This window comes from Danio aesculapii, chromosome 14 (assembly GCF_903798145.1).
Source record: "Danio aesculapii chromosome 14, fDanAes4.1, whole genome shotgun sequence".
Lineage (NCBI taxonomy): Eukaryota > Metazoa > Chordata > Actinopteri > Cypriniformes > Danionidae > Danio > Danio aesculapii.
Window position 1 is genome coordinate 54,118,945 of NC_079448.1, and position 17,817 is coordinate 54,136,761.

The 17,817-nt window shown below is 38.0% G+C and overlaps 1 protein-coding gene across 3 annotated transcripts in view; it reads left to right on the forward strand.

Annotated features, from left to right (window-relative positions):
• The window catches only part of rnf44 (ring finger protein 44), a 48,075-nt gene that overhangs the window by 1,652 nt on the left and 28,606 nt on the right, over positions 1-17,817 (forward strand). For 2 of the 3 annotated variants that reach the window (XM_056472439.1, XM_056472440.1), the window contains exons 1-2: positions 5,770-6,143; positions 13,231-13,432. In XM_056472439.1, the coding sequence (XP_056328414.1) occupies positions 6,056-6,143; positions 13,231-13,432 (290 nt within the window). In that variant the 5' untranslated portion in view covers positions 5,770-6,055. Of the gene's footprint in view, positions 1-5,769; positions 6,144-13,230; positions 13,433-17,817 lie in introns of those variants that run through there. The other variant, XM_056472441.1, reaches the window with a different exon arrangement.

Consider the following 17,817-nt stretch of genomic DNA (forward strand, 5'->3'; position numbering starts at 1 on the left):
CTTTAGATTCATCTTCCATGCCTCCTCCATCTTACCCCAGACGTGCTCAATAATGTTCACCTCTGGTGACTGGGCTGGCCAATCCTGGAGCACCTTGACCTTCTTTGCTTTCAGGAGCTTTGATGTGGAGGCTGAAGTATGAGAAGGAGCGCTATCCTGCTGAAGAATTCACCCTCTCCTGTGGTTTGTAATGTAATGGGCAGCACAAATGTCTTGATACCTCAGGCTGTTGATGTTGATCATCCACCCTGCAGATCTCTCACACGCCCCTATACTGAATGCAACTCCAAACCATGATTTCTCCTTCACCAAACGTGACTGATTTCTATGAGAATCTTGGGGTTCTAGTAGGTCTTCTGCAGTATTAGTGATGATTGAGATGCAGTTCAACAGATGATTCATGGGGAAAATAAACCTTCTGACACTTTTCCAAATGATCAACTAGAAGTCAAGTTATTTTTTGTTGCTCTTTCAACTGGGATCCACGACAAGACTTTTGTCAGTTAGTGTATACTCTATAGTGGTGTAAAGCTACAGTATTGTGTCAAAATCCAAAATCAAACAAAAAGTGCTCAGGTGTAGCTTAAATAATGTGTCTGTGCTCTTTGGGTAGGAGATTCATCAGAATAAACAGCAAAAGTCAGTCCAAGGCATTTGAAAAATCTGGAAAAAATATTAAAAAGCCTTTATTGACATGGCTATTCCTGAAAACTGCGCCTACGTAACACTTGCCTTCATCAGGGTAACCTCAGGGTACAGTATTGTGTCATTTGTTTTCAATTGATTGTTGTGTTACCATAGCAACAATATAATTACCACAACAAATAAAAGTAATTAAGTATGATTCAAAAATGGTGTGCGCCGTTCTTCTTCTAATAATAATTATAATATTAAATATTATCTAAAACTAATGGTCAACTGTTGTAAGATGCTGGAAAATGTACATGCATTTTTGCAACAGAATCGTATAGAACATGCAGTCAGTTTGGCAGGTTAATCTAAACACTTGCGTTATGTTTGATTCTATTTATAAGCATTATGAATCATGTACATATGGCCAGTTTTTTACATTACATGTTTTTTAAAGGTCTTGGATAAGAAGTTTTTTTAGTATGGAAAAAAAGACCCTTACTTGCATGTGATGTTCGTTTAAAGCCTTCCTTTGCCATTGGGTTTGAGCTGATTTACTTCATGCACTGCATTTTTTTAATTGAGTTCATTAGTTAGACATTGATAAATCTTGACGGTGTTGCATCTTGTTTGAGAACTGCAGCATCTCCTAATCTGGAAACCTGCGCCTCAGAATGAATATCAGTGATGTAAATAAATCAACCCATTATTAAGTCCTACACGATGGTTAGCACTATTGCCTCACAGCAAGAAGGTTGCTGGTTTGAGCCAGGGTCAGTAGGCATTTCTGTGTGGAGTTTGCATGTTCTCCAGTGTTAGCGTGGGTTTCCTCCGGGTGCTCCGGTTTCCCCCACAAGTCCAAACACATGTGCTACAGGGGAATTGATGAACTAAAATGGCAGTGTGTGTGTGAATGAGTGTGTATGGGTGTTTCCCTGTGTAAAACGTATGCTGTATAAAAGGACTAAACCAATGGAAAATGAATGAATATTATCTAAAACAAACAAATAAACCGTTGTAAGAGCTGCAGTCAACTATTTAGATATTCACAATTTATATTCACAGCAGTTGTATACTAAAAGGAAAAAGCTTTTTATTTGCAGTTTTGAAAAGTTTAGTTTACATGAACACATGAATATTAATGACCTTATTATTATTACTTTAAACACAGACTTGGTAATTATCCAAATGGCCCGTTTCCACTGAGTGGTTCGGTTTGGTTTGGTACGCTTTTATGGTCGTTTCCACTGTCAAAAAGCGTACCGAACCGAACCGTACCGTACCACTTTTTCGGCACCCTTTCGAAAGGGTACCAAACACGAGAAAGGGTACCAAAAGGCGGAGCCACACGCGCAGCTGAACGCTATTGGTTTACAGAGATACGTCATTCGCTTACGCAACAAGCCAGAATGAAAACAAAAAACCCGCCATGTTTGAAAAACACAGCGAGAAATTTTAGCGGAATTAGAAATACATATAATAACGAGCCATGATCGATCTGGGCTCAAACAAACCTTGTCGTCGTCTGGATGAACAGCCACAAATCCAAGAAGAAGAGCAGATTTACCCTGTGCCCCGTAGTTTTTTACGAGCCAGTCTGAGGCGCGAGCGGTTTCGCTTTCTTGCTAGCGCTCGTGCGTGTCTAACATTATATCTGAAATAACAAACTTCTTGAGCTGATGATAATAACCTGCGCTTGATTATTGACGTGCTTTTAAAACCCGATCCTGTCAGACACTGACAAACGCGAGAGTGAAGCGCGAAGAAACAAAGGAGAAGCCGGAAAAAAAGCAGCACATTAAATACGGGCGAAATGTCTACTTTATGTAGTTCTTCTGTAGTTGGTAACATATCGGAGACTGTAAGGGTCTGTATGTGTTTATATATGTTCATTTATTTAGTTATTTAATATAATTACAGACGTTACAGTAGGCTATTTCGCACTGTCATTGATCTGCAGTTATAATCAACTCATGTTCATTGAAAAGTTAGTAATAACATTTCTACACAAGTATTTATGTGTATGAAGCATCTGTGTTGTGAGAAGAGCTTCTCATATGATATGTGAGTGACCCATACAGCTTTATTGTAGACATTTCCTCGAGCTAGAATGACGTCGACTGAAACTTTCTGTCATACACCACGCCCACCAAAAGGGTACCCTTGTTAGTGGAAACGCAAGCCTGATAAAGGTGACCCGTACTGAACCATACCGTACCAGTCAGTGGAAACGAGCCATAAAATCATTTCCAAAGATTTTAGAAACAATGCACTGAAAGGTTTTCTTTTTAGTAAAAAAAAAACAACAACAAAAGTCATATAACTGTTATAAACAGAGTTACTTTTAGTTTGTTTCTCTGGATTAATTGCAGTTAGCATATATTTAAAATGTAAATTCTTTAAAGAAATCCTGATGCTCTTTATTTGCATGAAAGCTACTATTATAATAGATGAACGCAATCATATTATGATCATATATCTTATTGCATTTATTAATACTTTAATTGTATTCTTTTAAGCAATCTGACTGTAGTTGTGTATAGAGCAGCTGATTAAATGAAGTGCTTTACTACAGAATGATTCAAAAACACTACAGTATTTACACTACGCACACACAAATGCTGGGCTCCACGCAATTCCTTCATGTTGTCCTAACACAAATTGATTAGGTAAACTAATGGACTCGCATTTCTAGGTTTCTCAGCATTGGAAATTTTCATAGTTCAACTTGGAGCGCAGTGAATACAACATACATTCAAAGTACAACAAAATCAGTACAGCAAATCATTGTCTACAATCCTGTTTGCTGAAATAATAACAGAAAAACTCCACGATGGTGTTATCAAGACTTTCAGAAAAGACTGATGAGAGACTGATAATGGCAGACAGAAGAGAGAATAACGTCAGATTTACTGCCCTGCCCCATACACACTGCATTACACACACACCTCACACAAGCAGTAGTTAATTCTTTTTGTAATTTGATGCAAAGCTGATATAGTATAGATACATATAAATGTTCATACGTTTAAAAAAAATCTAAATAGTAAAAACTTTCAAGGATTTCAGATGCTGATGACCGCACCATAACAATCTTTCAAAAAGGGTCCATTGTTTTTACAAATTTAAGTGGACTGAACGCAGGGGCGTAGCAACCGAGGGGGATGGGGGGATCCGTCCCCCTCACTTTTAGAGACAGACCATTTAGAAACATTCATTCATTCATTTTCTTTTCGGCTTAGTCCCTTTATTAATCTGGGGTCACCACAGTGGAATGAACCGCCAACTTATCCAGCATTTGTTTTATGCAGCGGATGCTACTTATTCACACACACATACACTACAGACAATTTAGCCCACCCAATTCATCTCTACCGCATGTCTTTGGACTGTGGGGGAAACCGGAGCACCTGGAGGAAACCCACGCAAACGCAGGGAGAACATGCAAACTCCACACAGAAATGCCAACTGACCCAGCCGAGGCTCAAACCAGCGACTTTCTTGCTGTGAGGCGACAGCACTACCTACTACACTACCTACTTGAAACAGGTGATTATTAATTATATGAACATATGATATCATACAGCTGCCCCCCCCCCACTTTTAAAATGTCCGATACGCCCCTGACTCAACGTAAAACAATTGAGTTGTCCTAAATAATACTTAAGAATTGTGTTGTTTCAACTCATTTTAAATAAGTGATTTGAACAAGCTGTGATAGTCATTTTTAAGTGTACTCTACAGTGTTTTTAAAGTGTGCAGTGATAGTGTGAATGCAAAAAATAAAACGTTTTTGGCCCGCCTCAGTTAGTGGAGCAACTCATTTTAAATAGTTACCTTGTTAACAAAAGTTTGGCAGCGGGACCACGCCTCACTTTGCCTCCTTAACCAATCACCTACTCCCTAAAACTTATTTAAGGCGGCCTAGCCTTCTAGCACTGTTCTTGTTCTCTCAAACCCTCCCTCCCTCCCTATTTCCTTACTTCCCATTAACAATCCTCAGAACCCTCTCTTCACTCCTAGGTTGAATCTTTAGGTTCAACTAAAATATTACAGAGACACTACCCCTACTCTCAGTCTCTGGGCATCCTCGTAGGACGCCTGATCAACCTACCTACCTGTTCACTGTTTATCCTCTTACTTCTGTTCCCCTTCATCCCACTGTTCCCTTACCAACCCCTACCACATAGCAAAATATCTCTGGCCCACACAATCAGCTTTTGCTTGGCCCACATGCCGCAGTGAATTACGGTACATGACTGGACCAAGTCTGGCTTCCAGATAAGGGCCAAACATGGACCAAATCTGGGCCAAGTCTTAGCCAAGTTAATGACCCATTACTGAGCCTGAACTGGGCCAGATATGTTGGTGTGTCACGACTGCAATGGAATTGATAAACCCATGAATCACTGAATTTTAGGCGTGCTTTCCTTGAAGCGACCTGATTGGTAGAATTTTTTTTTTGTGGGTCAAGATAGGCCAGACTCACATGGCCCATATATCAATTATTAACATCTGGGCCAAATACTACATTTTACATCTGGCCCAAGTATTGTGTGCCGCCTTAAAGACGGTACCACCTCTGCCAAACCAGGGCCATGTTTGGCCCACATGCTGTATGCCAGATTTATGCCAAATCTGGGCCAGAATTCTTTGCTACCTGGGTTTTCATCCCTACAGTAAATCTTGCCCAAAGTGTGACGTGGCCCATGCTGCTGAAATAAGTACTTAGAACAAGCTGCAGAAGTCATTTTAAGTGTTCTCTACAGCAGTGTTTCCCAACCCTGTTCCTGAAGGCACACCAACAGTACATGTTTTGTATGTCTCCCTTATCTGACCCATTCGTGTCAGGTTTTGGGGTCTTTTTCTAATGTTCTGCTGAGTTGATTCAGGTGTGTTTGATTAGGGAGAGGTTGAAAATGTGTACTGTTGGTGTGCCTTCAGGAACAGGGTTGGGAAACACCGCTCCACAGTATTGTTTTAAAGTGTGCAGTGAAAGTGTGAATGCAAATGTTGTATTGCCCCGCCTCAGTCTGTGGAGCAGTTGAGCAGGTTTGTGTTCAGTGAGGAGGAAGTGTTGATCAGACTGCAGCATCTAGAAAGCGACTGGCTGCCTGAGCTCTTGCTTGCTTCTTTTAGAGGAAGAAGGCGTGACTACAGAAGCACAACAATATTGAACAGCACCCATGTCTCTCTCTCTCTCACACACACACACTGCTAGTTTGAATGCACAGGATCTGATAATAAAGGAAACCGCAGATGCATGCTAGAAGAAGTTTGCTGGAGATCTGCTGATGCTAATAGTCGAGGATCAACAACAACAACAAACCACTCGAGCTCGTCAACTAGGAAATGCGCTTCGCGTTAACCATGACTGCATGCTAGTCTGCCAGGACTACGTCTTTTGGACGGATAATAAAAATACATGCAATACAGATCGCATCGTTTTATTCGCCAAGAAGCAAAGCAAGCGCGTGGACGAGTCGGAAACTCGCGCGCGCCATTGAAAACAAGTAAGCTCCATATTTCTATTGCGTTCACACTTTTGATTTATTAACCACATGTATATGATACATTAAACCCTCTAATGTTCAAAAGTCTGCCTTTTTAGACATGCATACTGTGGAATTCGTCCAAACCTTGTTTCTATTGTCAGGGTGCATCCCTACATTTCCTGTTTAGCTCTCCGTCTGCTTTTTGCTGTATGCTAGCGGCTAATAAGAGCTCATGCGACGTGTTTAACACGTTATTTGAAGCATGCATGAACTCCACGAACCCATAAGTAGTTGTGTTTAAAATGCACAAGGTTAAATGCGTGTGTTTGCATGTGAAACTTCGGCCTCGCGACTGTTCTTTGTGCTATTGTTGTTGATGCCCAGTGCATGGCCCATGGTGACACTTCTAATGGTTTTGTTGATACCAAAGATGTCCTGTTATTAAATAAAGACACATATCGTGTTTAAATCGCGTGCACATGTCCTCGTGCTCGAGCGGTTATTGGTGATAAAGTGATGCGCGCGCGGGTTTGGTGGCGCTCCTTTGTTATTGCTTTGTCTGTGTTGGAGCACATGGCCCTCCATGCTTTTGTTTTTGAAGTTACAGATCACTCTCTTTGTGGCATATCAGCCCTGTCTTTTTATTAAACACCCATTTAGGAATGCACTTTTTGTATGCATGAGCTTTATCTGTGTTTCTTGGTTTTAACGCGCTCCTCTATATTTGATTGCTTGTGTTAAAGTTGCTTTTATAAACCACATTCGCTCATTTTTGACAATTTGTTGAATATTGGGTCTAAAATTGCATGCAGTATGACTTCAAACCAACACTAGTGCTGTTTAATTAACAGTGAACAATGCTGTGCTTTGATAGTCATTGGCTGCTATGTTAATATGAGTTTATAATTTGTAAAGACCCGAAATTATATTGAGTGTGTGAATATAAAACCAACTTTACCTCAATATTTGATTGGGATGTCAGAAGTTTATAGTTGAATGTGTTATTGTTGCATGCACAGATGGTTTTTGATGATGGGGATGTTATGCATGGGTTTTCTTTTAGTGTGATATTTTGTTGATGCTTTTCGGTGTGTCTCAATGGGTTTATGTAAATATGTTACACGCTACTTTTATATAATCGGTCAAAAATTGCATGCAAGTATGACTTTAAACCAACATTAGTGCTATTTAATTAACAGTGACCAATGCTGTACTTTGATAGTCAATAACTGCTAAGTTAATATGAGTTTACTACTTATAATTGGCAAAGACCACTTCAGAATGTCAATATAAAACCAACTTTACCTCAATATTTGATTGTGATGTCAGAAGTTTATAGTTAATTGTGTGTATTAATGCATGCACAGATGGTTTTTGATGATGGGGATGTTATGCATGGATTTTCTTTTAGTGTGATATTTTGTTGATGCTTTTCGGTGTGTCTCAATGGGTTTATGTAAATATGTTACACGCTACTTTTATATAATCGGTCAAAATTGCATGCAAGTATGACTTTAAACCAACATCAGTGCTATTTAATTAACAGTGAACAATGCTGTACTTTGATAGTCAATAACTGCTAAGTTATAATTGGCAAAGACCACTTCAGAATGTCAATATAAAATCAACTTTACCTCAATATTTGATTGTGATGTCAGAAGTTTATAGTTAATTGTGTGTATTAATGCATGCACAGATGGTTTTTGATGATGGGGATGTTATGCATGGGTTTTCTTTTAGTGTGATATTTAGTTGAGGGTGCTTTTCAGTGGTCTCAGTGGGTTTTGTTTCTGTAAATGTAACTTGTACGTTCTTCTAATGTACTTTTTAAGTTTGTATTATATACACTGGATTAAAAGCATACACACAGTACAGCTTGTTGCGGCAAATATTAGCTCGCATGATTTCAGATTAAAAAAAGTTTATTTTACAGCTATTATTGTTGTGTTTTGGGTTGAGAGCAGTGTGCAATACACTAAGCGTAGAGTCATTTTTGTCAAAAGAATAATTCACCAATAAATTCAGTTGTTTTTTTTATTGTTGTGGTGTTTTTATTAGGAGAAATGAGACATTTTAAAGAACATTAATGCTTCTGTATTGCATACAATTGATGCTCACATGTGACAAACTTCACACCGTAAAAAAACATTTGAAATGTAAAAGCATTAAAAATGTACATGATATCATTTGATATAGACTTGAACAATAAGATCCTCAAAACACAAATGCAACATGCTAGTTTATCATGTTCTATACAACATGAAGCAAAAATAGATTTGCAAGCATTACATTAACCAAGTGTAGCATGGTAAAGCTTTCATTTTTGTCTTTTTAGTTTTGTGCAAAATATTTCAGGCCTATTTTGGACAGGAATCATTTGATTATATTAAAATACTGTGAAATAGTGTAACATTGCAGCCCCAAAAGTGCTCATTAATCATAATTTTATATAATTATATTTGCCTTTTATATTTATATTTTACAGTTTCCCTGACTATGATGTCTCAGTAGGACTCCTGGCTAAATAAAGGACAAATAAATAAATAAACCTTCCTTTAAACCACTCGGTTTCACATATTTGTCCTTAATGGCAATTGTAGAGATAATTCTTTCAGACCAATCAGTAATCTTCAGTGTTTACATGATGTTTTCTTAAATGGTGAGTTATTGGAAAAGTATCCAGGCTTTCATTAAAATGAATATTTATTATGTATCTTGTATTGGATGGATGTAGTGTTGGGTTTTGTGTATTTCTTAAAGAAAACGTATGTTAGAGGTTTGTAAAGGTCACCTCAGAGTTTTTTCTATTCCTGTTTATTGTTCATTTATTTATGTATTTTCCTTCAATGCAAGCCCTAGCTTGTATATAGTTGTTGCTAGCTATGTATGCTGGCTTTGTTCTGCAATAAATAAATGATCACAAAACAATCGTAAAGAAAACATGCAGTGAATTTGGTTTTTCTCCTTGCAAAATTTCACTTTCTTAAGTCCAAATATTCAGACTCCAGACCTCTACTTATTGTTTTCATGAAATAATTTGAGCAATATCTTTTATTGATCCAAATGAATAAAAATTTGTTTGCAACTTTTGCATCATTCAGCTTGTATTGTTTAACATCTCCAAAGTTTGTTTGTTCCTTTTCTCTTTTTTTGCTTTCCTTTTATTCATACGATTTTTCATGGTTAAGAACGCTATTATGCTGTTGATGTTTGCTTATGCTGGCTGAGCTTAATGCACTACAGTTTAGAAAAACATATGCAATTACAAATAAAAACACCAGCAAATTGTTAAAAAATCCTCACAATACATATGTAACTGTTTGTTGTTACTTTAAGTTATGAATATAAGTTGTTTGTTTTCTAAGATTTCTTGTTATTGAGAATAAGTTACATGTATTATTTGTGAATTTATTTTGTTTGGGACTTTTAATTTGAAATCTGAGGTTGTATAAAATGGCTGACTGCTTATGAGTAGTGGTGGGCAAAGCGAGGCTTCGTGAAACACTGAAGCAGTTGAAGCAAATGTGTCGAAGCTTCGAAACGTTTCGAAACCCCACTCTACAGTGACGCCTAGTGGTCATTTTTTATGTATTGCACTGGAACAGTTTCAGCAAAGAACAGTTGAGCAGATTGAGGTATTAAACCCAACTTTGTAAATTCGAATCCTCCAGTGAAATAGTGGAGTGGTTAGAGTTCCTAACTTCCATGCGGGGATTGTTGGTTCGAATCCGGGCTGATACAGCTATTTTGAAATGCTTTAATATCAGTTCGAGATGCTTTGTTCGTGTATCGTTTTGTTTCAACATTGGTCTGACATCCGAATTAACACTTTGTGAATAAATATAGCTTGTTTCGGTTATAAAACAGGGCTGTTGCTAGATCAGATACAGTTGTGGACAGAAGTTAACAAGAATTATTTATGTTATTAATTAAATTTCCCATTTATTGTATTTTATTAACGTCTACCACAACTCTAAACCCAACCATCACAGTACTGTAAAATATTAATTATTGTTTTAGTTACAAAAATTATGCTAAATTGATGGCGTATCTGCAGCTGTATCATATCTAGACTACACCATAAACAGTAACATGATTAAAATACATAAAATCAAGATATTGGAGTATTTGTACCGAGTCGGGATTGAGCCGAGTCGATTGGAGTCGGGATCTGAACCCAGAAGTCATATGAAGTCTGTAACAACATGCACACGCACAGTCCACTAAGCCATACGTGACAAATCGTGCATCTGTCAAATGCAGATTCTCCAAGTCTCGAAACGCTTCTGAACTGATCGATGCTTTGAATCGCTTTAGTCACGTGACCAGGTGTTTCGAAACACTTTAGTCACGTGACCTGGGTGTTTCGGAACATGCTTCGGTACAGTGTTTCGAAACACTTGCGCTTCGGGATCTCGACACAGTGTCGAAACGTCAGTTTCACGTCAGCCATCCCTACTTATGAGGTTATCACTTCCTGTTAGCAAGCGATCGGCAAACATGAATTGTTTGCATGTGCTCGTCAATGAATGTATTGACTTCAAGGACTTCAACAAGTGATTTAAGGGACAATTTCTTTCATATAGCATGCAGCCAACGAGGTATTTTGCTTTATATTTGTATTTAGTGTTTGAAGTTTCTAAAGTTTGTTTGTTTGCTTATGTATGTTTTGATTTGTATTGTATTTATTGTTTAGTTTTCACGGTGGATTTGGGGAAAAGCCATCAAATAAATCAGTATTGCGGAAACCACTTGTGCTAGCGTATGCTTGAGGGAAATTATAACATACACATTTTTAAAAAATACACTGCATTTTCCCACAACGCAAACCAATTAATCAAAGCACTGCATTTTCACACAACACAAACATTTTCCAAAAATGCACTGTATTTTCTCACAACACTTTCAAATAGCTCCGAACACAATGGAATTGTTTCAAGGAGACCCTAAAACAGGGGTCACCAAACTTGTTCCTGGAGGGCCGGTGTCCTGCAGATTTTAGCTCCAACCCTAATCAAACACACCTGAATGAGCTAATCAAGGTCTTACTAGGTATACTTGAAACACCCAGCCAGGTGTGTTGAGGCAAGTTGGAGCTAAACCCTGCAGGGACATCGGCCCTCCAGGACCGAGATTGGTGACCCCTGCCCTAAAACATGATGGAATGGTTATTTAGGGTAATAAATACTAAAGACAAAGGGAATCACGATATTAAAATGAACAAACAAAAAGCTCACCTTTCAAAGATCACCTACTACTGAGCAACAGTCACAGCACAGTGACATCCTTCATGTTTTTGGGTCCCATTGAAACATTTCTGTTGTGTTCCGTTCTCTTTGTGTTGTGAGAAAATGCAGCACGTGTACTGTTAAACGGATGAAGATCTTTTCTTAATTTGCTGGTGTTTCAAGAGTTCACACTTAGCTGATGATTAATTATAAAGCTTGTTTGGCATGCTGTCCCGGGAGAGAGTCCTGAGCTCAAAAGATCCCCGAGCCCGGGGCTCCCTCCCGTTTGCAAGGCGAGAGGGGAGTTTGAGCTCAGGTAGATCTCGAGAACTCCCCTGCTGTAGTAGCTAATGAACAGATAGTGATTGCTCTTAAGCGATAACTACTTACTAGAAGCATGTCTATAGTGCTGATTTGGATTAATTAACTTAAGTTGCATGTTTTTGGATGGTGGGAGAAAACCGAGGGAACCTAGGAGAAACCCACGTGAGTAAAGGGAGAACGTGTAAACTCCGCACAGAAATGTCGGCTGGCTTGGTAAGGACTAGAACCAGTGAAGTTCTTGCTGTGAGGAAACAGTGCTAACCACCGTGCCACCCATCTAGGAAGAAGGAGGAGTAGGGGTGGGAGGGGGTATTCTTCAAACCAAAGATGGCTGTTATATGGAACTAAGTGTGGTTTATTCATAAACTAATTTCGAGAGGATCACGTGCTTATAATCAACACGGCTGGCTCCTCATTAGCTCCGTAATACGACCAATTAGATGATTACGGACGCATTATAAATAACTAGAGTTTTTCACTCCAGTTACCTTCATCCCCCTTCCCCCCCTACTTCCTCCCTCTTTTTCCGATGGGCGACACGGTAGCCCAGCGGCTAACGCTGTGGCCTCACAGCAAGAACACCACTAGTCCAACTTCCTATAGGACAGGTTGGTGTTTCTGTGCGGAGTTTACATGTTCTCCCCGTGTAGGCGTGGGTTTCCCCCGGTTTCCTCCCACCGTCCAAAAACTTAAAACATAGTCAATCAACTAAACAATTATCAATGAAACAACCCTAGTTTACACTTCTCATGCAGCGACAAGCAGGGGAGCTCTCGAGACCTACCTGAGCTCGAACTCCCCTCTCGCCCTTCTAACGGATGGGAGCCCCGGGCTCGAGGATATTACGAGCTCAGAGCTCTCTCCCGGGACAGCATGCCAAATACGCTTTATTGATTATCAGCTAAGTGTGAACTCTTGAAGGGTATTTATAGTGTCTTAGGGATCATCTGATTGGTGAATCCTAAATTTAATAATGCGGGGCCGGCTGTAAGCAATCATAAGCACATGATCATCTCAAAATTAGTTTATAGATAAACTTCACTTTTTATAGTTGCATGTGTTTTCTTAAATTGCAGCACATTAAGCTCTCAGCTGCCGTATTTTTGGCCTATTTGATGTTCTATGTATATTCGTTTGTATTGTGTATATATTGCTTTTGGGCGTTATATAAAAAACCCTGCTGCAGTCTATTTAAAGGTCCTCGGCTTTGAAATGTGCATGTTATTTATTCAATGTTTGACAATCTCAACTAAAAAAGGAAAAAAATCAGCCAGAATGAGAGTGGATGAGCTCAAACACATTAAATGAGAAGCATCTTAAAGGGGGCGGGGCTTGGCAGATCCTACAGAGCAATTGATTGGTCTGTTTTGTTGAGAAACTGAAGTATGAGGCGGAAGTGACGAACTACAAGCTTTACATGTTTGTGTATTATTTACATGAGTTTTGTCACTGTTTTGGAGCACACTAGCTTATAGATATCCTTGAGACTAGCATACTGGCATACACTGGACCTTTAAGTTCTCAAACTCCCATTGTTGTTGTGTCTCAAACAGATTCAGGACGATCTGAGGCTGTTCGACACGCGTGCCTCCTGCACTACTGGTCCTCCACCCAGCAGCAGGTGTGGCTCGTTCCTACGACGTCACAAATGCGACCATGGGAAGTAGCAGTGAGTAGGCGGCCAACAACAGCCCCCTTAAACCAGAGGAGGCTCGTCGGGGAGCCCTGCATCACCCCTCTGCACCTCAGGAGAAGGTGAGACAGATGTCTGCGCAAAACAACACCAAAGCAGCGCAGAGGAGGACATACGATGAATGTTTGTGTCTGTCTGTGCATGCATACAATCTTAAAGGAGATCTATTATGCAAAAATCACTGTTTAAATACAGTTGTGAGGCAGCGGTGTTTGAATATAACCAGTCTATAATGGTAAAATGCATTGCCTATAAGCAGACTTGATGAAAACAGTCTGAACACTTTGATTGACATTCTCCCTTTGTGCGTGTCATCAGAGGAGGAAAGCCCCGCCCACTGCTACCTATCTCTCCCTCATTAGCATAAACAGCAGCCCTGAGTGAGAAGCAGCCGTCTGCCCATTAGCCAGTGTTTGAGCTGCTGAAGATAATGTCAGCATAGACTAAGAGGATTATAGATGTGGAGTTTTAGATGAAGCACAAAGGAACAGCGACAGGAGTCTCCATAGACCAGGGATGGGCAAACTTGATCCTGGAGGGCCGGTGTCCCTGCATAGTTTTGCTCCAACCCTAATCAAACACACCTGCTAATAGCTTTCTAGTGATCTTGAAGACACTAATTAGGGTGTTCAGGTGTGTTTGATTAGTGTTGGAGCAAAACTCTGCAGGGACACCAGCCCTCGAGGATCGAGTTTGCCCATGCCTGCCATAGACTGAGGCATTCTGAGACTCGTAGGCTCATAGGTGTTTGTAGCTCCGCCCTTTTTTGGATAGAGCAATCTCATTTGAATTTAAAGCAAAAGTAATGGAGTCAATCTAGGGCCGTATATACTTGCAACATAGGATAAAAGTTTTGCTAAACAAAATAAATTATTAATCAAAAATGTTTAAAATAATGCTAATTTTTAAAAATCGCAAAGGAGATTGAGTGTTTTGCAAACAAAAATAAAGATCTGCAAATAAAAATCAAGCAGTGGGAAAAATAAATAAATATTTGCACATTTTTTTAAATGTTATTTAAATATAATATATAATATATATATATATATATAATATAAAATATAATATATTTGCTAAGTATTTTTTCCAGTATTGCCTTTACAAAACCTCTCAACCTTGCAGTGCTCATTTTGATTTGCTTTTTAGTCAATCGTGAGTTTGCGATGCTGTTTTGCACATTTCTGTGCGTTTCACTTTCTGGCCTTGATTTGACAAGGGGGAGGAGTCACAGGAACTGGGGCATGTCAGGCATGCACGGACCTGCCTCCTAGGAAATGACGTCATCAGCTGGACACATCGTGACATAAAGGAAGTCAGCTATGAATCACTGTCGTAAATCTTATTGAGATTAAAATACCTGAACCCTTTGTTTATCAGGGCGCTGTTTAAATCGTCAAACATTCATTCATTCATTCATTTTCTTTTCGGCTTAGACCCTTTATTAATCAGGGATCGCCACAGCGGAATAAACCGCCAATTCATCCAGCACATGTTTTACACAGCGGATGCCCTTCCAGCTGCAACCCAGTACTGGGAAGCTAAATCGTCAAACAGTTAAACTTGTATAGCAAATATTTAATTTTTCCCACTACTATTTTTGTTTGCAAAATTCCTTTTATTTCTCAAAACTCAACTTTCCCTTTGCTATTTTTTTATTTAAGATTTTCAGAATGTTTCCACTATTTTTGGCTCAATACTTTGTTTGCAAAACTTTCTTTTATGTTGCAAGTATATATGGCCCTATATTGACTGCTTAAAAAGTCAGCGAAGCAGCACGATTAGGATCAAAGCCTAAAAGAGAGTTTCAGAGAGTTCTAATATTTAGAGCTGAAACTTCACAAACACACTCTAAAGACTTGTAAAAAAGGGAAATAATAGGTCCTAGGGCTGCACGAATAATCGAAAAAAGATCACCATCTCGATTCGACCCTACACACGATTTTAATTCAGCTTTTCTATGATTCAGCCAATTATATTTTCAAGGTCAGGAGAGAAGGCAGGCGCACAAGTCTTCACAGCTCACCTTCAAATGCTGTTAAAAGTGTCACATACTGTATTAATGAGGTATAATTCATCAAATGTCATTTCTGTCTTCATGTAATGATGTATTTGCGGCCGCAAAATCACACGTGAGCTGACTGGGGGAGGGTTTGTTTACCTTCGAGAACGCGGAGTGTGTATCTGTCAAAGACGCCTACTTTAGTGAACAGAAGCTGCATAGGCTGTGAATAAGTTAATGAAGTTGTAAATAACGTTCAGTTTGTTGCACAGTGATCATTTGAGGGCCGTGCGGGAGGTTTGGTTTGCATGTATGGGATTTTTCTCACAGTGACCGCAGCCATGAGCTGCACTCGGAAGTGAAAGTGAAACCTGTGCGCACATCATTTACATGATCATATCGCATTTAAGTTATGATTACGACAAACATTTGATATGTTTTTTTCTTTTATAGCGAACACAAAGTGTTGTGCATGAAAATAAATGTGTACTGTGTCAGTATAACAACCCTAGCCTATATATAATGTTGAATATAATGCAAGAAGGAATCTGATAATGACAAAATTCTAATTTTACCAGAGAAAACAAATGGGCTAATAATGTTGTCAATAACAGATGACAAGCACATGTCTTAAACATAATAAATCAACTTTATAATTATGAATTGTTGTGTTCTGATATCATCACTTTACTGTGAATTAACAAACAGGACATATTAAGAGTCTGTTCAAGTCCACCACAATGACTATACAAAATTTAGCATTTTGAGCAACAGTAGAGCTACACATAGGCCTAATATTATTATTGTTGTTTTACCATCTGTTTGAGAATTAACAATAATAATAGGCTAATCATATTAATCTTTATTTTACATTTACAGAATCGTGAGAAAATTGCGATCTTGATTTTAAGCAAAAATAACGTGATTTACATTTTTTGCCAGAATCGTGCCGCCCTAATAAGTCCCCTTTAAAGACAAAGTTCACCCAAACATGAAAATGCTGTCATTTATTTTCAGTCTCCGTTTGTTTTAAACCTATAACTTTATTTCGTCTGCTGAACACATTTTGCTAAATGTTTAAAACCTTTAACCATTGTATTGGTATTTTTTTTAATGAAGGTCAATGGTTACTGGTTTTCAGCTTTCTTCAAAATATCTATTTTTGTGTTCAACAGAATAAAGAAACTCATAGAAGTTTGTAACCACTTAATAGTTTTAATATTTGGGTGAGCTGTCTCTTTAAAGCGCAATGCTTTCATTTATTCATACGAGTTGTTAGTTTCTGTTTTCAGTCACACTTTACAATTAGGTTTCATTAGTTGATGTAAGTTGTTAACATGAAGAAATAATGCATAATACTTGTAGTGCATTTATTAATCAACATTTACATATGCAGCATTAAAATCCCAATTCACATTTGTTAACATTAGTTATTAAATTGTGAGTTAATATCAGGGTTTCTGCAGGGTCTTAAGTCTTAAATCCCCAAATTTAGGCCTTAAAAAGTCTTAAATTTACTGAAATATTGTGTTGTAGGTCTTATATAATTTTTTAACAGGTCTTAATTTTCCTTTGTTCATGTATTACTACCAAATCTGGCCAAAACCCATACAATCACCAACAATCTATCTCAATAAAACTTTAAACGTTTTATTTAAAAAGGTCGTTTTTAACTCTATCGTAATGGTTTAATTATTTTCCTAACAATAACATTTGTTTACAAGTGCTCCATGTATTTACTGCTGAGGACACCGACCTGGACAGATTGTTGTGCATAGATTTAGTTTATTATAGTTTTTAAAACTTTTAAAACTCTTGTTCATTTTTTATTTTTATTTTAAAGAAAGTTTATGTTATTTAAAAAAAAAGAGTATGGATACAAGTCGAGCTTGCTTGTTTTTGCACAATATTTAAAACATTTTGCTAAGAAATATGTAAAATACTGAAATTATTATTAATGTATCTGTATTATTATAATGTATTATTAAATGATAAGAATTTTTTGGGATTGGGCGAATAAAAATCTTTTCCATTTGGGCCGTTTGAAAATTTTCTTTAGCCCTTTATGGGTCTAAAATTTCATTCATAATGGTTTTAAAAATGTCTTAAAGTCTTAAATGTAACTCTTTGAAACCAGCAGAAACCCTGAATATGAACTCTATTCCCATTAACTTGCGTTAACAAAGATGAATAAGTACTGTAGATTAGTTGAGTTCATCCAGAATCTGAAAGAAAGAGCTTTATTGACTGATATGAGCAATTTTATTTTCATAAAGGAAGTATCCCCAGAGCAACAGAATAGGAGTGACAGGACGAAACCCAAAATAATAAAGGAATTAAAAAATAAGTAATTGAGAATAGCAAAAGATACAAATTGAACAATGTATGTACAGGAATATTACTATAGACATGATTATTGTATGTACAGATATATTATGTGCAAATTGA